This window comes from Pseudorca crassidens, chromosome 4, assembly GCF_039906515.1.
Source record: "Pseudorca crassidens isolate mPseCra1 chromosome 4, mPseCra1.hap1, whole genome shotgun sequence".
Classification (NCBI taxonomy): Eukaryota; Metazoa; Chordata; class Mammalia; order Artiodactyla; family Delphinidae; genus Pseudorca; species Pseudorca crassidens.
The window spans coordinates 70,633,879-70,651,654 of record NC_090299.1 but is presented as its reverse complement, the minus strand read 5'-3'; the positions used below and the strand labels follow the sequence as shown (position 1 = coordinate 70,651,654).

Genomic DNA, 17,776 nt, shown 5'->3' with positions numbered 1-17,776 from the left:
GGGGCACGAACCCATGTCCCCTGCATCGGCAGGCGGACTCTCAACCACTGCGCCACCAGGGAAGCCCTATTTTATAATTTTAATGCAAACTCCATCAAAATCTTTACGGTTGACAAGGCAAATTTAGAATGATGACATTTCAAACCAGTAGGGAAAAGATGGACTATTGGTTATTGATTTAGTGCTATTTATACTATTGACTAGTCATTTAGAAAATATAAAGTTGAATCCCTACCTCACACCTTACACCAAAATAAATTTGATAGATTAAAATCTAAATGTGAAAAATGAAACCATAAAAGCAGTGGAGAAAATGTGTTGATAAATAATTATATGGTCTGGTGTGGAATTTTGAGTATCTTTATTTTTCTATTTATATTTTCTGTTTTCTTTCTTCCTAGAGTGAATATGTATTAAAAAGTGATTGTGTGATATAAAAAACGTTTTTTCCTATGTAGAGCACTTAGGCCAACAAGAAATTATGGGACAAGGGAAGTGATTCTTTTTTTCTTCAGGTCCAAGCAAAGCCCAGGTTTGGTTCATTCTGACATATTGGATAATATTAGTTGTCCTTGTTTAATCTTTTTTACTCACATAGTTTTTTCTATGTTGTGATGGATGAAATAATCATATATTCTCCTTTTCCGAATCATAAGGCATGGGTCTCCCAGAAGGAGTGGTGATTGATGACAATAGGAAGCCAGCGTGCTATCAATATAACCAGAATATCCATGCTGTTGCTGAAAAGGAGTCAATGAAACAATTCTCTTCTTAAAGTGGTTGTTTCTTTAAAAGTTACTTTAATTACATTTTAAAATATGTGCACACTTTTATTAACAGACATTACAAAAATTCTCTGTTTACTATTTATTGACTACTGTCTGCTAGTTGTTTTCATTAGTTGTATGAATACTAGGGTGAAATAAAGAGCATTATTTATGGCTATCCTCACTGGAAGATGTAATGTTTTAAAAAATGAAGTGTGCTTTTTACATTTTTCCACATCAAATGATTTTTTTCTTTTTTTGGTTTTTGCTTTTCTATTTTATTCATAACAAAGGCAAGTTTCCCTCCAAAACCCAGAGATCGGTGGTAGAAAAATAACAAAGGAAAAATCCCCAATCCGTATAATAAAGACCTGGGAGTGCAGGTTAGGGGGTGTGTGTTGTGGAGGAGGGGAGGGATGGATGGATAACCAGCCACAGAGGATTAGGTGGAGGTTTGGTACCTGCTGAAGTTGTCCAGCACCCGTCATCCTCTCAGCATGTTGGCCTTCTGTGGGTCTTCATCAGCAGGACCATAGCAAGTGACATTCAGTACAAGAGCTGGTGTTCTTGGAGCCCGTGAACAGATACTGGGTTTTTGTTTTGTCGACTGGAAAAAATGCACAACTTAAAAGTTGAGAATTATATTTTATTCGGGGACATTACTGAGGACTATAGTCCGGGAAGGCAACCTCTCAGATAACTCTGAGGGACTGATCCAAAGAGGTAAGGGAGGAACAAGAATATATAGTTTTTGCTGGGAAAAAAGAAAAATCATGTAGTCGAACATCAAAAGATTACTGCTAATCACAAAAAGACAGACTTCTCAAGTTAATGATTTTAGTGCTTTTCTATGTATGGGAGGAGTCAAGAGTCTGGGCTCATTGAAATTATTCCTTTGATATGCATCTTAACTATCAAGGGCCAGTATCCTGTCTTCTCCAACCTGAATTCCCCCAAGGGCGCACCTACCCTGGCGTCTGCAGTGGCTGATGGCTGGATAGCGGACAACATTCATCTGTTGTTTACTGGAATGGCAGACAACATTCTTTGTTTACTGAAACAGCAGCATTTTAAAAAATCCACAGTGTCCTTTTGTTTTTCTGCTGACACCTAGCACTTTATTAGTGGGGAGCCTTGGTCTGGGAGAGGGGAGGCTGGGATGGATACCTAGCACCTATCTAGGCCCATTTTCCTGGACATCAGGTGTTATCTCCGTGCAAGTTTGGAGGAAACACCCTTAGAGGTGAAATCCCCAGAGGACAGCGCTGTGACTGCCAAGCAGCAGGGGTTGGAGGAGCATCCTGGGCACAGCTGGGTCCTTGGGATGACAGGCCTCCAACGTTGGGCTCCATGTCCATGGTTAGAAAGCAGTGGCTGTACCTGTGCACAGGCACATTGTTGGGGCCCACCAGGAACTTCTCCAAGTTCCAGGCCACGTCACTGCAGCACACTGAAGACCAGGTGAAGTACTTGGGGCCAGTCATGAGTGCAGGGACGTTGTCATTGGACGCCGGCAGAGCCTCAGGAAAGAAGGCAAGCGCGAGTGTGCCCACGTGCCATTCATGTTGCCTGAAGCTGGGCTGGAACCTGCTGCCAGGACAGATTTGGAGTTCAGGATCACTTTGTTCTTGGCGTTTTCCTGATGCCTGAAGTGGTTGCCCGGGAAGCTTAGCACTATGTGTATCAGAATAATTTAGGGGGACTTGTTGAAATGTGGATCAGTTGTATCTTTATTCACTCCGAAATTTGAATACCACTTGAGACCCTTTTTTTTTTTCTGAATGCCTGTAGAAATTCACAGTTGATTACACCCATTTTGGTATTTTATTATACTGCTTTTCATTGTTACTTAATTGTTGGATGTGCCTGTGAGGTCCCTATAGGTTTGTTCCACACCTACATTGCCTAAATATTTCAAAGCTGGAGTAAATCCAAATTAAAAAAAAAAAAAAGAGTTCTACACCTCTGAATTTTAAAAACTACACAAAACCCTTGAATTTAAAACAATACACAAAAACCTGACTAGTGATCATTAAGTGCTTGGATCATGACTATATTCTATTAAAATATAATTCCTACATATAACTGGAAATAAGATTGTTATTTCAGCCTTAGAAGAATGATAGAGTGAAACTTTTGATTACATATGTAAATATGTAAAAAGTCTTCCTACTAACAAGACTTTTTTTCTCCCCAGCTATTAAGCTAACCATGAAGAAAATTATCATCAATACACGGCGCTCTTTTGTAAACATTCCCAATGTGATTGTACCAGATATTGAAAAGGAAATAAGAAGGATGGAAAATGGAGCATGCAGGTAAGTGCATCTTTTTTCTATGTTTTTTTTTTTTTTTTTTCTGGCTGTGTTGGGTCTTCGTTGCTGCATGCAGGCTTTCTCTAGTTGCAGCGAGCAGGGGCTACTCTTCGTTGTGGTGCACGGGCTTTTTCATTGTGGTGGCTTCTCTTTGTGTGGAGCACAGGCTCTAGTTGCATGGGCTTCAGTAGTTGTGGCACACAGGCTCAGTAGTTGTGGCGCACGGGCTTAGTTGCTCTGCGGCATGTGGGATCTTCCTGGACCAGGGATCGAACCCGTGTCCCCTTCATTGGCAGGCGGATTCTTAACCACTGCACCACCAGGGAAGTCCCTATGTATTTTTAATACTAGCCAAAGTTCTTCAATTTAACTAAGCTTAATTTCAGTTTAACTTTTAATTTGAAACCTTGAACTTTGTACTTTATTTAATTCAGTGAATTTATTTGTTCTTTAGGACAGCCTTACTTATCTAACAAATGATGATTCTTTAGATGCACCTTTGCCAAATATTTCCTTAGTCACTGGCAAGACCTTTCCTCATGGGACATTTCACATCTAAAGAGATAACATTACCATAGAGAAATGTGAAAAAAATACAAAGTGTGAAATGCTAACGTGTTTTAAAAGTATAATTTAAAGTGGCCACCCTATAAATGAATAGAATTTGTATAAATGTGGTCGAATTTACTTTTAGTGGAAGGAAATGTTATTACAGGCTCAGAAAACTGTATAACATGACCTGAAGTATAGATATCATACTTTCGATTTGATATTAACTAATCAATGCATCAAACAATACAAATATGGAAGGCCTAGAAAGTAGTTTCTTAATTACATGTATTTTACTGGATTGTGCATATACTCTATCTAATTCTGTGTATTCTGAACAGTTCTCATCTCACTCTTATTAAAAACTGTTGTCTGTGTTCGTTTGAGAGAGAAAGAGAAGAGATGAGAAATGAGACATGTTGTTCCCCCACAATGGTTTAAAGCACTGATCTAATTAATCTCTGCCTCCTATTGAACCATAGCTCCTTTTCTGATGATGATGACAGTGCCTCTATATTTGAAGAATCAGAGAGTGAAAACACTCATGCAACCGATTCCTTTAGAAGTAGTAGACATGGAAGGGGACAGCCATCACAGAGGTGAGCAGTATCATCTATCCCTCCCCATCAGTTTTTAAACTATTATTTAGATGAAAGAAAGGTGTTCTACTCTTCCACTCAGTGGGCTTGGCCAACACTCCTGCTACCCAGCTACTCTGCAGGATCTCGGGAGTAAATTGCTACTTCTGTTCCTTACCCTCTTCTTCTCTTGGGAAACTGCCACTGCCTGATGATAATTCGTGCATGGGGCTCCGTGCAAGCTCTTGCTGATCATTTTCCCTGAGACCAATGTCTGTCCCTTAGGAAACCTCATGCCTGAGTCCTCTCTGATTTCCTCCTTCTTTCTGATCCTTCTTCCAAGCAATTATATGTGAGAGGGTTTAGCTGTCATTCTCTAAAATGCTCTCTCCCATTCAATCCTCCTTTCAGGGAAGCAGAGCACTAGGGTGAGTAACGAGACGAGAAAAGCTAAAAAATCCTTAGGGAAAAAAGCACTTGTGGAAACTTCAAACGTGTGACCCTGAGAGTGTGGAAGGAGTGCGGTATTGGTGTGGATCAGGGGTTCCCATCCTGTCAAACATATTTACTTCTACTTTGCTTTTTTCCCTCTTTTTTTTCCCCCTCCTGTTTCTTTTCTCACTGACCACCTTCAGCTTTCATACTGTTTTCATTTGTCTTGTCTTCCCTTCCTATCTTTCCGGACAATCTACGTCTTAATCGTTTTCTGGGAGTTAGTAGCATCCAAACTGGCTTACTCAGGGTGTGGAGGATGGTAATGTGATGCATTGTGAGCATTGATTAATAAACATTTATTAATTACTTTGGTTCATGGTCCTGATATTCAGAAACTCATGCTTCGTGGAGACTCTATATTTTCAAAAATTATCTAGGCATTAGTTAGTAATGGGTAGAACCTGAAAAGAATTTGTACTTTAAGACTTTTTATTTACTATGGACATTACACACATGGTGTCTATTATGATTTCACTGTGCTTTTTCATTTCCCAGGGAGCAGTACTTGCCGGGAGCCATTGCACTTTTCAATGTTAACAACAGCAGCAATAAAGAGCAGTAAGTACATTGACAATAGTAAACCAAACCTTTGTTTTTAAAGAAAGACAGTAAAAAGGTAGAAATACATGTGAATGTGTTATACTGCAGATATTGATTAGGCAAACTCTAGCTAATCCAATGGCAAAGTTTTTCCATTATTTTGTCGTTTGGTTATTTCCTCCTGAAAAATGTAGCTACTCATGTTACAAGTAATGTGTATGTACGTATGTATGTATTTGAATACGTGTAGAAAAACCATGTCTATAGCATATATGAAATTGCCCCACCATGTGGTTAGGGTTAGAGTGGCTGACAAAATAAATAAAACATCATTAATCCTTCCCATTCTGAGCCAGTGTGTCTTAGGTCAAGTTTCCCAGGAGACAGTCTCTGAGAAGGAGCTTTGCATACAGAGCTTTATTGGGAGCGCTCTCAGAAGTGATACCTAGAAGGGAGTTAGGGGAGTAGGTTTGGGTAGAGGGAGAAGTTGAACTTCAGAGAATAGAGTTGATGTGCGATGTGATGCTATGGGGAGCTCTGGAGAAGGGATGGCCCTTCAGAGTTCTTCCATAGTTAGGCAATAGGACTGGGCTTTGTACCCATGCACGGTCATTGTATGAGGACTGCCTCTAGGAAGGGGTGCATAATTTTGAGCACGGTGGCTTCCTTCAGCCAAGGCCAGCCAAGGGAGAGGGAAACTATGAGCTGGCAGCAACCCAAACTGGATAGTGGCACTGGTCAAAGCCCTGAGGCAAAAAAGCAAATTAGTATCCATAATATATATTGATTCAAGTCAAGATTATTTGATGCCCTTTCCATGGTGTAATTAACTTGCCATCAAGTGACTGATTGCTTTCCTCAAGTAGTGGTGCTCTTTTAGAGTCATAGCATTAGTCTTTGTACCTGGAAGACTGGACATTCAGCAATAGCAGCAGTTAAATCGCCTGGGTGAACGGGACCTCATGTGTTGGGCCCATGTATAGTCTCCATCTCTGCCACCATGGTTGCTCCATTCACATCCACATCGTGCCAGCACTGGGGATGCCAGTGACAGAGGTTGTCTTTGTCAGCAGGCTGATTTATTCTGTCTACTTGGTGGTTCTTTTCTTTTCCATGGCACCTGCTGTCTGATGGGCATTAATATGGGATACAAAGGTTTTAAAACCTTGTGCTCATGCCCATAAGGTCCATTCAGCCTGCCTATTCTCCAGAATTATTTTTCCCGATCTTGCAATATTTTTTCATCAGGTCTCTGACCAACCACCCAATGCATTGTGACTGCCCATGAATCCTTGTATATTCTTTTTTTTAAAAAAAAATAATAAATTTATTTATTTATTTTTGGCTGCCGTTGGGTCTTCGTTGCTGCTTGCGGGCTTTCTCTAGTTGCAGAGAGCGGGGGCTACTCTTTGTTGCAGTGCACGGTCTTCTCATTGCGGTGGCTTCTCTTGTGGCAGAGCACGGGCTCTAGGCACGCGGGCTTCAGTAGCTGCGGCTTGCAGGCTCTAGAGCGCAGGCTCAGTAGCTGGGGCTCATGGGCTTAGTTGCTCCGCGGTGTGTGGGATCTTCCCAGACCAGGGCTCGAACGTGTGTCCCCTGAATGGGCAGGTGGATTCTTCACCACTGTGCCGCCAGGGAAGTCCACCTTGTATATTCTTAATTTGGGCCACTGCCTTTTCCCCACAAAGTAGATGATTGTGCACTGCTTAAAGCTGTGCTATTGGTAAGATTAACTTCACTATCTTTTAAGGCCACCTCTAGGTAAGGCTGTATTGTAGGCAACAGCTCATTTTGGCTTGCATCCAGATGCTAAGCTGACCCACCCACAGATCATGCTCCATCAGTTGTTCCTATAAGCCCAATGTATGGCCATGGGTCGGGGGGGGAGGAATAGCCTTGATGCAGCAGCAGTAGACGACATGGGGCGAGGGTGCCGAGCCACCTGCTCAGTCCCAAGTACATCATTTTATCATGTGATAGGTTGCCATACAACCTTATGACTTGTTAGTTCTGGCAGGATCCAGCTCATGGTCAGCAGTCATCTTCTGTCCCATGGTTAGATAATCCTCTTTCAGGACCCAATTAACATGATGTCATTGATACAGATATAGTGGACCAATGTGATACTCTGAGGAATGTCCAGATGGTCCAGGTCCCTCTAGATTATGTCATGACAGTGGGAGGGAGAGTTAACATAGCCCTGGAAAATAGTGTAAATACATACTGTTTTCCATCCCATGTGAATATGAACTGTTTCTGACCCTCTTCCCTGATAGTGGTTCAAAGTAACACATTCACCATGATTGACCCGGAACCTTAGGAATATGGTACTGATTGGGTGAGTGTATTGTTTTTCACATCTGCCACAGTGACTACAATTGGAACTACTATTTGGTTGATTTTGCAGTAGTCTGCTGCCATCCACCAGGATCCATTTGGTTTTTCTTTTTTTTTTTTGCGGTACGCGGGCCTCTCACTGTTGTGGCCTGTCCTGTTGCGGAGCACAGGCTCCGGACGCGCAGGCTCAGCGGCCATGGCTCACGGGCCCAGCCGCTCCGTGGCTTGTGGGATCTTCCCGGACCGGGGCACGAACCCGTGTCCCCTGCATCGGTAGGCGGACTCTCAACCACTGCGCCACCAGGGAAGCCCTCCATTTGGTTTTATAGGGGCCAGACATTGAATTAAACGGGGTGTGATGAAGAAGCACCACCCCTGCATGCATTGGGTCTTTAAGGATTGCATTTCCTTTCCTGTCCAGGTTGCAATATTGCTTTTTGCCAGCAGGTAAGAGGCAGCTTCAGGGCTTCCACTTGGTCCTCCCCACTGTGTTAGCTCTTATTCCACAAGCCAAGGAACTAGTGGAGATGAGGAGATGATTGTCATTCTGCCAATGACCAAATAAATGCATTCCATGTTTACATGGAGGAACTGGACAAATGACCACAAGGGGGCATCCTTAGACCCAGTGGAGGCCCCACAAATTACTACCAAACCACCATATGTCCCTCACTTTAATGGGGGTGGGGCATGATGATGCTTTAGTCCCTGGGTCTCAATATCAACTTGGGTCCTGTGCGAAAATGGCCTTTAATGTATGTAGGTATTCTTTTTTACCCCCAGTGTACAGTTACTTAAGTAAATGATCATTGGTTTTCTTTGGAGGAAAGACTGGGAAAATCATTACTGAATATACTTGTCATGGTGTTGCAGAGTCCTTCTTCATGGAGACTGGGCTTCTCCTCTGACTGGTGGTTTCATTTCTGAGAGCTAGCTCAGGTTTAGAAACTATTCAAGTGGTTGTGACTTTTTATTGGGGTACGTTGCCCTTAACCTCCTGAGCGTCCATTCCCAATTTGTTTTTTATTATAAATGTAAAACAGTACCCTAACAAGTCAACAAGATGCCCATCTATCTAGGAATACAGTATTCTGTTAACCTCTTCCATAGCGCTCTGTGGGTTAAGACCCTGGCTACTATGCTCACCTTACTGATAATTAAAATTATCAGACCTGTTTCTCTTCTGATGGGTAAGCACTGCCACTGGTCTCTGTGATTTCTAGATCCTGCCATCCCTATTGCTCTCAGGGAAGTCTAGTTCTGTACCCAGTTCAGCATCTTTCACTATCAGCCCTGGTCTACAGAGGACAGCACCAATGAGCTTCTCAGTAATGCTGGTGCCCCTCTCACCAGCACATTCCCTGTCATTTTTATATCCTCTGAGCCCTCTTAGGGAACATAATCAGTTGGTGGGCTATTTTTCTTACTTAGTATATCCATTTTAGCCTACCACTTCTCTGAATCTTTCTGATACCTGCCTCCACCGTGTGCCATGGCATTTTATAAATTATATTTCACTTAGTTTGAGCTGTCACCTTTTCTGAGCTTCTAAGAGCCATCCAAGAAGTGTGCCAGCACCATCTCCCAGGGCCTATGTTAGGGTGTTAAATCTTGTATCATAGGAATGTAACTCCCATAGCAAAAAACTCCACCGTATCTAACTTTATGTTCTGTTTCTATTTGTACATGACAACCTTAGGTGCCAAGCCCCATCTCCTTGTCAATTTTATCTCCTATTTCTCCTTAGTAGCAGCTTTCCACTTATGCTGGGCCATTCCTACCCAGACTGAGTTCATTTGTATATTTGCACCTGAAAATCTCCCTCCCTTTAACATCCTTTCTCTTCTTCTTAACCTCTCCAACTCTTACCCATACTCTGAGGCCTAGGTTTAGACCTACTTCCCTTTAACAGCCTTCTCTGACTATCCCAGTGGTAACGAGATGCCTGATCACTCATTTTCCCAAGAGATCTGAGCCAACAATGACAGCCTACTATGACCTTAGCTCTGTCTGACTCCAGAATCCATTCTTCTGCTGATAGAGAAAGCCAACTGCAGAAAGAGCCCGCTAATCCCATATTCTCCACTCAAGAAGAAATTGTAACTCAAGAAGTAACTCTGTTACCACAGAGCTTTTTGTCTGCTCATAAAACATTGCTTCAGTCAGGATTACCCCTCTAAAGAAAACTGATGGCATTTTCTTGAAATTCTCAAAACTCTTATTCAAGTATAAATACAAGTGACATCAAGAAGCTTAAATTTTAAGTACCCATTTTTTGGATATACATTGAGACTTTGAAAGTACACTTTTGGGGGCTCTTGTTTCTTAAATTTCCCTCCCTGGGTTTATGCCTTTATCCACCTCCATTTTCTCCAATTTTCCACATGCACTAATTCCCAGGAATTTTATTTGTTTATTGTTGGGGTGCATGTCTATTTCTTGTTGAACCCACCATTAGGAGATCAGATTTCTGGTCTCTGAGCACAGGGGCAGGTCTTTGAACACAAAGCCCAGAATTCTTGCCCAGTGGAGAGGAAGGTAAACAAGAATGGAGGTGAGAATGTAATTTGATTATGTGATATATTGGTTTTTTTCTATAGAGAACCAAAAGAAAAAAAGAAAAAGAAAAAAGAAAAGAAGAGGTAAGTAAGACTTTGGCATGAATAACCCCACATTTTTCTATCCATAACATTTTTGTATTTTACCAACTACATCTCTCACTTCTTCAGCAAGCCAGATGATAAAAATAAAAATAAAAAGGACCCAGAAAAGGAAAAGAAGAAAGAAAAGGACAAAGACAAGAAAAAGAAAGAGGAGAAAGGCAAAGACAAGAAAGAAGAGTAAGTATTTTTACTGGCATTGAAATTAGGAATAAATTTGTGATGGGTTTAGGATGCAGGGATTATTTCCCACAAGTTTATAGTAAAGAGGCCCGGTGTAAAGACTAAATAAATTGTCATCAAATGTGAATTTAATTTTTTTCAAATTTCCTTAACATTAGCAATGGTAGCCTTACTTTTCTCATCAAGAATTTTCGGCGTCATGGTTAATTTCCTTCCTTAAGCACTGGTGAAGATAAACTTACCACTGGGACAGATTTAGGATCCAAAGAAAATTGCGTTTCTAGGATCTTACCATCAATATTTTTGGCCGAAATAAAAATTTAATAATTTCATTAACATTTTTGAGTCATAAATACTGTATGGCAAATAATCCAAAGTAAAGTAGTCTCATTGCAAAAGCCATGCCTAATTTTGAGGGCAGTATGAATGCTGTCAAAACATTAGCTATTTGAAAGAAACTTTTTAAAACATTTGAGAGTTAGAGTTTCACAAGGTTAAGGCTGAGTGATATTTTCAGAGCTATCTTTTTGCTTTTTATTAAAGAAAATATTGTCTTCTAAACTTACTCAAAGAAAACTCTTTACTTATTTGTGCCTGTTAGAAATGTGTTGACGTTGTATAAAAGAAAAAATCCTTAAAAATATAAATTTGATACCAGAAAGTTTTAAAAAATGTCCATTTGATCATATAGTTCCTTCCTTCTTTCTTTTGCCCTCTATTGCCTCTCAATTCCTCATACACACTTAAGAACAAGCACTTTTTATTAGATTGTGTTATATTCTTCTCTCCATACAGATGAGAAAGAAGCCATGAGTTCCCCCTCACAGTGTGGTCCCCAGTTGTTTTGTTACCTGGTAGGGGGAGTGGGAAAATCATCATTGTCTCACCAACCATTGCCTACCCAAGGGGTCTGTGGGATATCCAGAGTTCGGCATAATCTATGCCATTGTTCTCTCTCAGTAGCCGGAGTGATAGAAGTGTCTGCAGCATCACAGTAAAACAAGGGCTTCAATAAAAGTCTAAAGTATGGTTTAATGTAAGACTAGTAATTTAACTATCTATCTACCCCTCCCTAACCAGTTTCTTATGACTAATGCACTTATGCCAAGCTAGTCTTCCCACTGTGGAGTGAGCTTCTTCAGCTTATTTCTAATTCATCAGTTGTGGGTGACGGGCATCACCATATTTGATATTTGAAATAAAAAGATTCTTGTTTCTTGGTAACCTTCCCCTTTATTTCCAATTGCTGCTAGGGAGAAGAAGAAGGAAGTCATGGTTATTGATCCCTCAGGAAGCACATATTACAACTGGCTGTTTTGCATCACCTTACCTGTCATGTACAACTGGACCATGATTATTGCAAGGTGTCTATATATTTTTGTGGATCTCAAACCACTTCTAGTTTCCAAGTTAACTGACTTAACAGTTTGGCCTAGAGCTCTTTAGGACGTACCTCCTTTCTCCACCACAGGTTGTGAAGAGAGGTTACATCATTCTCAATGTGTTTTCCTAAGAGCAAGAGTAGCTGCTTTGGTTCCCAATATCCTTGGAAATCCAGTACTGGGATGGGGTGGGGTGGGGATACTTTTAAACTTTTGATTGCTCAATCATTTAATTAGAACTTTGGGAGAAACTTTATTTTCTTTGGCCTGCAAGAAAACAATTTTGCCAGGATGGGAAAAAGATCAAGGATCTAGGTTTTATAGAGCAAGATGTGTTTCCCAAGGGATATCTATGGTTCCTTGTCTTTTAGACAGTAAACATCTCAGCCATCCAGGACAAAGCATGATTTCCCAAGGCATTTTGGGTACAAATAGTCAACATGAACCTGGCTATCAATGTGTATCATCCAAAAATACTTTGACGTTAGCTTGAAGTCATTTATTCTCATTTGATGTTTTCACAAAGCTGACTAGCATAATGGAAAGAATGTTGAAATTCAGAAGTGTGAGAAAACTAAATCCAACCCTCAGATGTGGGAATAGATTTGGGAAAGCCATGGTTGATTAAATGGACTCCAAGGACCCCTCCTCGCCTTAGTGTGTTATACTTCTCATCGTGATAAAAATTATACAAAGAGGACTTTTACTTAAATTGGTCCCATTTCATTTTATTTATACAAGGTTTTCTTTTACAGAGCATGTTTTGATGAACTTCAGTCTGATTACCTAGAATATTGGATCATTCTTGATTACTTATCAGATATAGTCTATCTTCTCGATATGTTTGTACGAACAAGGACAGGTAAATATGTTCAGTTTTGGATATTTTGCAATTTCATGCTTTTATCTCTATGTATAACTTGAAATTTCTTTTTTTGTGTGTGGTACGCGGGCCTCTCACTGTTGTGGCCTCTCCCGTTGCGGAGCACAGGCTCCAGACGCACAGGCTCAGAGGCCATGGCTCACGGGCCTAGCTGCTCCGCAGCATGTGGGATCTTCCCGGACCGCGGCACGAACCCGTGTCCCCTGCATCGGCAGGTGGACTCTCAACCACTGTGCCACCAGGGAAGCCCAACTTGAAAATTCTTAATTCAAGTATTCTTCAAAAACAAAAAAAAGACTCACAAAAATTTTTTTTAGAGGAAAAAGCACTCTTGAAAGCAAGAGTGCCATATACCCTCCCACAGGCTTAGGCCACTCCAGCTGATTCAGAAGGATGTTACTAGGCAATCTTCTGGATGTGGATTGATGGCTTTCCTCCATTTTTCTGTTCACTGGGTTTATACCAGGAGAGAGGAATAGAGAGAACAGAAATATTCTGCCAGTTCTATGGGGAAAGGGTAATTGCTACCTAACAGAGATACCTTGAAGAGGCATGGGGGAAAATGTCATTGTACTCAGCAGAGCTGTACTAGAAATTTTATAAAAAACAGGATGTACATCCTTAATTCAACTTTGTGGTCCATGGTGAGGCATTATTGACCAATAATCTGGGCAGGATCTGATAGCTTCCGACTTTAAGTATTCTTGTTAAGTAGGTATAAGCTCATTTTCTATACTACCACATGCAAAGGTAACCTGTGTACGCAGAGTATTGCTTTTAAGAATCATTATGTAAAATAAAGACATTCTCTAATATCAGTGCACTGGAGCAGTGCTTCAGTTCAGTTCTATGCACAGCTCTGGTAACCAGGATAGGAAGAGAAACAAATTTTTCCCTAGTGAAATATATCACAGTACTGAAATTCTGGGTTTAACGCACAAGGTGCATGGTAGCAGCTTAGTAGAAAGGAAAATCCCAGATGTCTAAGGAAGCCTGGGAAGGGCAAGAAAGAGAAGTGAAAGCCTGAAAGTGAAGCCTCAAAGGACATATGCTTCACATTGAAGGGGCAAGGCAAGAATATGCACAATAGTCAAGCAGCAAGGAGGTACCCAAGCTTCAAGGGTGGGGCTGGGATTCTGACAAAAGAGTGGCATGAGGAATTAAGCACAGTGCTAGAAAAAGAAAACTTTCCAGGAACACTGTTCATAAAAGGCGTAGCTTTACCTGGACAAGATGCTGAATCTAGAGAGGTCTGTATATATACCTTGTATATATACATTGCATATAAGCTCTCACTTCTGTGCTTACGAAGTTTTACTTTTTATTTCTGCAAAAGAACATTTTCCACAGCCATATGTTGATCAGTACTCATATCTTATTACATTGCTAAAAGCATATTTATTGGAATGAACTCTTGTTTGGAACTCAGTGACGTTTGTTGAGAGTCACTTTAGAAAAATTTACAGTGGCATAAAAAGGAAAAAACATTACTTTTTTTTTCTTTCTATTTTAGGTTACCTAGAACAAGGACTACTGGTGAAGGAAGAGCTTAAACTCATAGAGAAATATAAATCAAACTTTCAGTTTAAACTTGATGTTGTATCAGTGATACCAACGGATCTGCTGTATTTTAATCTGGGCTGGAACTATCCAGAAATTAGACTAAACAGACTGTTAAGGATCTCTCGAATGTTTGAGTTCTTCCAGAGAACAGAAACAAGGACAAACTACCCAAACATCTTCAGGATTTCTAACCTTGTTATGTATATTGTCATTATCATCCATTGGAATGCGTGCGTGTACTTCTCTATTTCCAAAGCTGTTGGATTTGGAAATGATACATGGGTCTATCCTGATGTTAACGATCCTGAATTTGGCCGTTTGGCTAGAAAATATGTATACAGCCTTTACTGGTCTACACTGACTTTGACCACCATTGGTGAAACACCACCTCCTGTGAGGGATTCTGAGTATATCTTTGTGGTGGCTGATTTCCTAATTGGAGTGTTAATTTTTGCCACCATTGTTGGTAACATAGGTTCTATGATTTCCAACATGAATGCAGCCAGAGCGGAATTTCAAGCAAGAATTGATGCGATCAAGCAATACATGCATTTTCGAAATGTAAGCAAAGATATGGAAAAGAGAGTTATTAAATGGTTTGACTATCTGTGGACCAACAAGAAAACAGTGGATGAGAAAGAAGTCTTGAAGTATCTACCTGATAAACTAAGAGCGGAGATTGCCATCAACGTTCACTTAGACACGTTAAAAAAGGTGCGCATTTTTGCCGACTGTGAAGCTGGTCTGTTGGTGGAGTTGGTCTTGAAGTTACAGCCCCAAGTCTACAGTCCTGGAGATTACATTTGCAAGAAAGGGGATATTGGACGAGAGATGTACATCATCAAGGAAGGCAAACTCGCCGTGGTGGCAGATGATGGAATCACTCAGTTTGTAGTATTGAGCGATGGCAGCTACTTTGGTGAGATCAGCATCCTTAACATTAAAGGCAGCAAAGCTGGCAATCGAAGAACGGCCAACATTAAAAGTATTGGCTACTCAGATCTGTTCTGTCTCTCAAAAGATGACCTCATGGAAGCTCTAACCGAGTACCCAGATGCCAAGTGTATGCTAGAAGAGAAAGGGAAGCAAATCTTGATGAAAGATGGGCTACTGGACATAAACATTGCAAATGCTGGAAGTGATCCTAAAGATCTCGAAGAGAAGGTCACTCGAATGGAGGGGTCAGTAGACCTCCTGCAAACCAAGTTTGCCCGGATCCTGGCTGAGTATGAGTCAATGCAGCAGAAACTGAAGCAAAGACTAACCAAGGTTGAGCAATTTCTGAAACCACTTATTGACACAGAATTTTCAGCTATTGAAGGATCTGGAGCTGAAAGGGGGCCCACAGACTCTACACAGGACTGAAAAGCTCGTTATTCATAAGGACATGCTTCAGGATCCTTCTGGTGATGTGAAGGATCCTTCTGGCACCTGTAAGTTGAAAGAAGAGAATGATTCAGCTGGGAATTTTTCCGTAAGGAAAATATGCTTCGCTGCAGGGCACAAGGCCGTACACTCACTTGTGAGGTACTGTGGCTAAAGCATCATCACACTTAGAATTTGTCACAATGGATAACGTGCAAAGATATAAACGAATTAACTTCTCAGTATTTATATCTTCTGATTTTTTCACATATGCTTCTTTTATGTAACACTCTTTATAAAAGTGAACAAGTATCCCTCACTTTCAGGCAATTTATATTGTTAAGGAGCAACTGGGAATTACCGTGTACATCATGTTCAGGATACCATTGAAAAAGAATTAGAATGCAATAAAGTAAAATAAAACCTAAAGCTGTAGTGGATATTATTTATTTGATAATTTAGTAGAGAGTTTAGGATATTTTAGAGCTTCTGGGACATTTTAGGGACCTTAATCATTTTACTCTAGGACTTGGGAAGAATGGTTGAGAAAAACTTCTTACTGATAAAAGCATGACAAATTATATATATATATATATATGAAATTGAAAATCATAAGTTGTTATAGGAATCTTTTATAATAAATTATTAAGGCCTGACAGCAGTGGCTACTATCTTCTTTCTCTGACTGACCAGCAATAAGAAAAAGAGATAAAGGTAATACTCGTGCTGGGTGATGAAGAAAGGAAATTGTTGTTAGAAAAGGAGGCCTGAAAGTTCTATGGTCCAGCATGGGCATCATGGGAGCTTCTTAGAAATTCAGAATATCAGGCCCTACCCCAGACCTGCTGTATCAGAATCTGAATTTTAGCAAACCCCTAGGTAATTCATACATTAAAGCTTGAGAAGCACTTAGCTAGAGAACCAGGAAGGAGTTAATGGGAGGATGGTTCTAGAAAAGAAAAGGGAACTATATGACAAGTGTGTGCTCATGGAAGACATTGCTAACCAATTATACAACTCTACTGCTAAACCCAGATGTGGCTCAATAAATTCTTAACACAGATCACTGGAATTGATATCAGATTTCTATACGTGCCTGTAATAATATGACTTAACGTGGCTTCTTGTTAATTTGACATTTCAGATATCTATGTGGACCTCAATCGGTGCATGCCAATGGTAGAATTTATCCTACTCTACCAATAGAATATTTATTTATTTACTTATTTATTTTTATTTTTTGCGGTACGTGGGCCTCTCGCCACCGCGGCCTCTCCCGTTGCGGAGCACAGGCTCCGAACGCGCAGGCTCTGGACGTGCAGGCTCAGCGGCCATGGCTCACGGGCCCAGCTGCTCCGCGGCATGTGGGATCCTCCCGGACCGGGGCACGAACCCGTGTTCCCTGCATCGGCAGGCAGACTCTCAACCACCGTGCCACCAGGGAAGCCGTAGAATATTTATTGAATTATACATTGTCTTTGCAGCCTTACGTTTCCCTTCTACATTTTATCTGTCTCTTTTATATCGGCAGGCAAGTACTTCACTACAGAGGAAGTGGCTAGTCCTGGAGTGGGTGGATCGTAAGTAATATATAATATGGTTTCTGCCTGAAAAAAGTGCTCCTTTTCCTCTCTTTTCTTTCTTATTCTTATTCCTTCTCCTCCATCTGCATTTTATTCTTGTCTTTGTGTTCTTTCTTGCCTGTTATAAAAACCTCTAGACACTGTAAAAAGCCTGGTTGGCTCTTCATAGCAGGCGGATTCAGTAAGATAGGAGTAAGTGAGGGTTACACACCTGGCTCACGGCTGGCTCCCGAAGTAGAAGCGGCCCCAGTCACAGCATCCAGGTGGGGGGGGATTTTGAATCTGACCTGGGCTAGAGACATATCCAAGAGTTCTGATTTGATGACCTCTGATCCAGAGCTCTGTGAACTTACATCAGATAGGTAGCAGATCCTTGGTTCAAAGGTTTGGGCTAAGGAGGGTTTAGCCAATTCCTTTTTCATGACTGTTCCAGGTAGAGGCTCTGACCGGTGGTGGTGAAGGCTCCAGTTTTAGACACCTGAAGTGCAAAGCAGAGGTTCACAACTGGGCTTTGGCTTCATGAGGAGATTAAAAAAAAAAAAAAAAAAAAAGACAGGGAACATGCGGCTTTGGTGA

The 17,776-nt window shown here is 41.0% G+C and overlaps 1 protein-coding gene across 1 annotated transcript; it reads left to right on the top strand.

Moving 5' to 3' along the window:
- The first annotated feature begins 2,972 nt into the window (after positions 1–2,972).
- On the top strand, positions 2,973–15,617 carry CNGA1 (cyclic nucleotide gated channel subunit alpha 1). The gene is given in 8 exon segments (XM_067734692.1): positions 2,973–3,085; positions 4,114–4,230; positions 5,200–5,262; positions 10,182–10,223; positions 10,311–10,425; positions 11,685–11,788; positions 12,562–12,668; positions 14,203–15,617. Coding segments are annotated over 8 exon segments (2,070 nt in total). The 5' UTR covers positions 2,973–2,978.
- Positions 15,618–17,776: the final 2,159 nt, after the last annotated feature.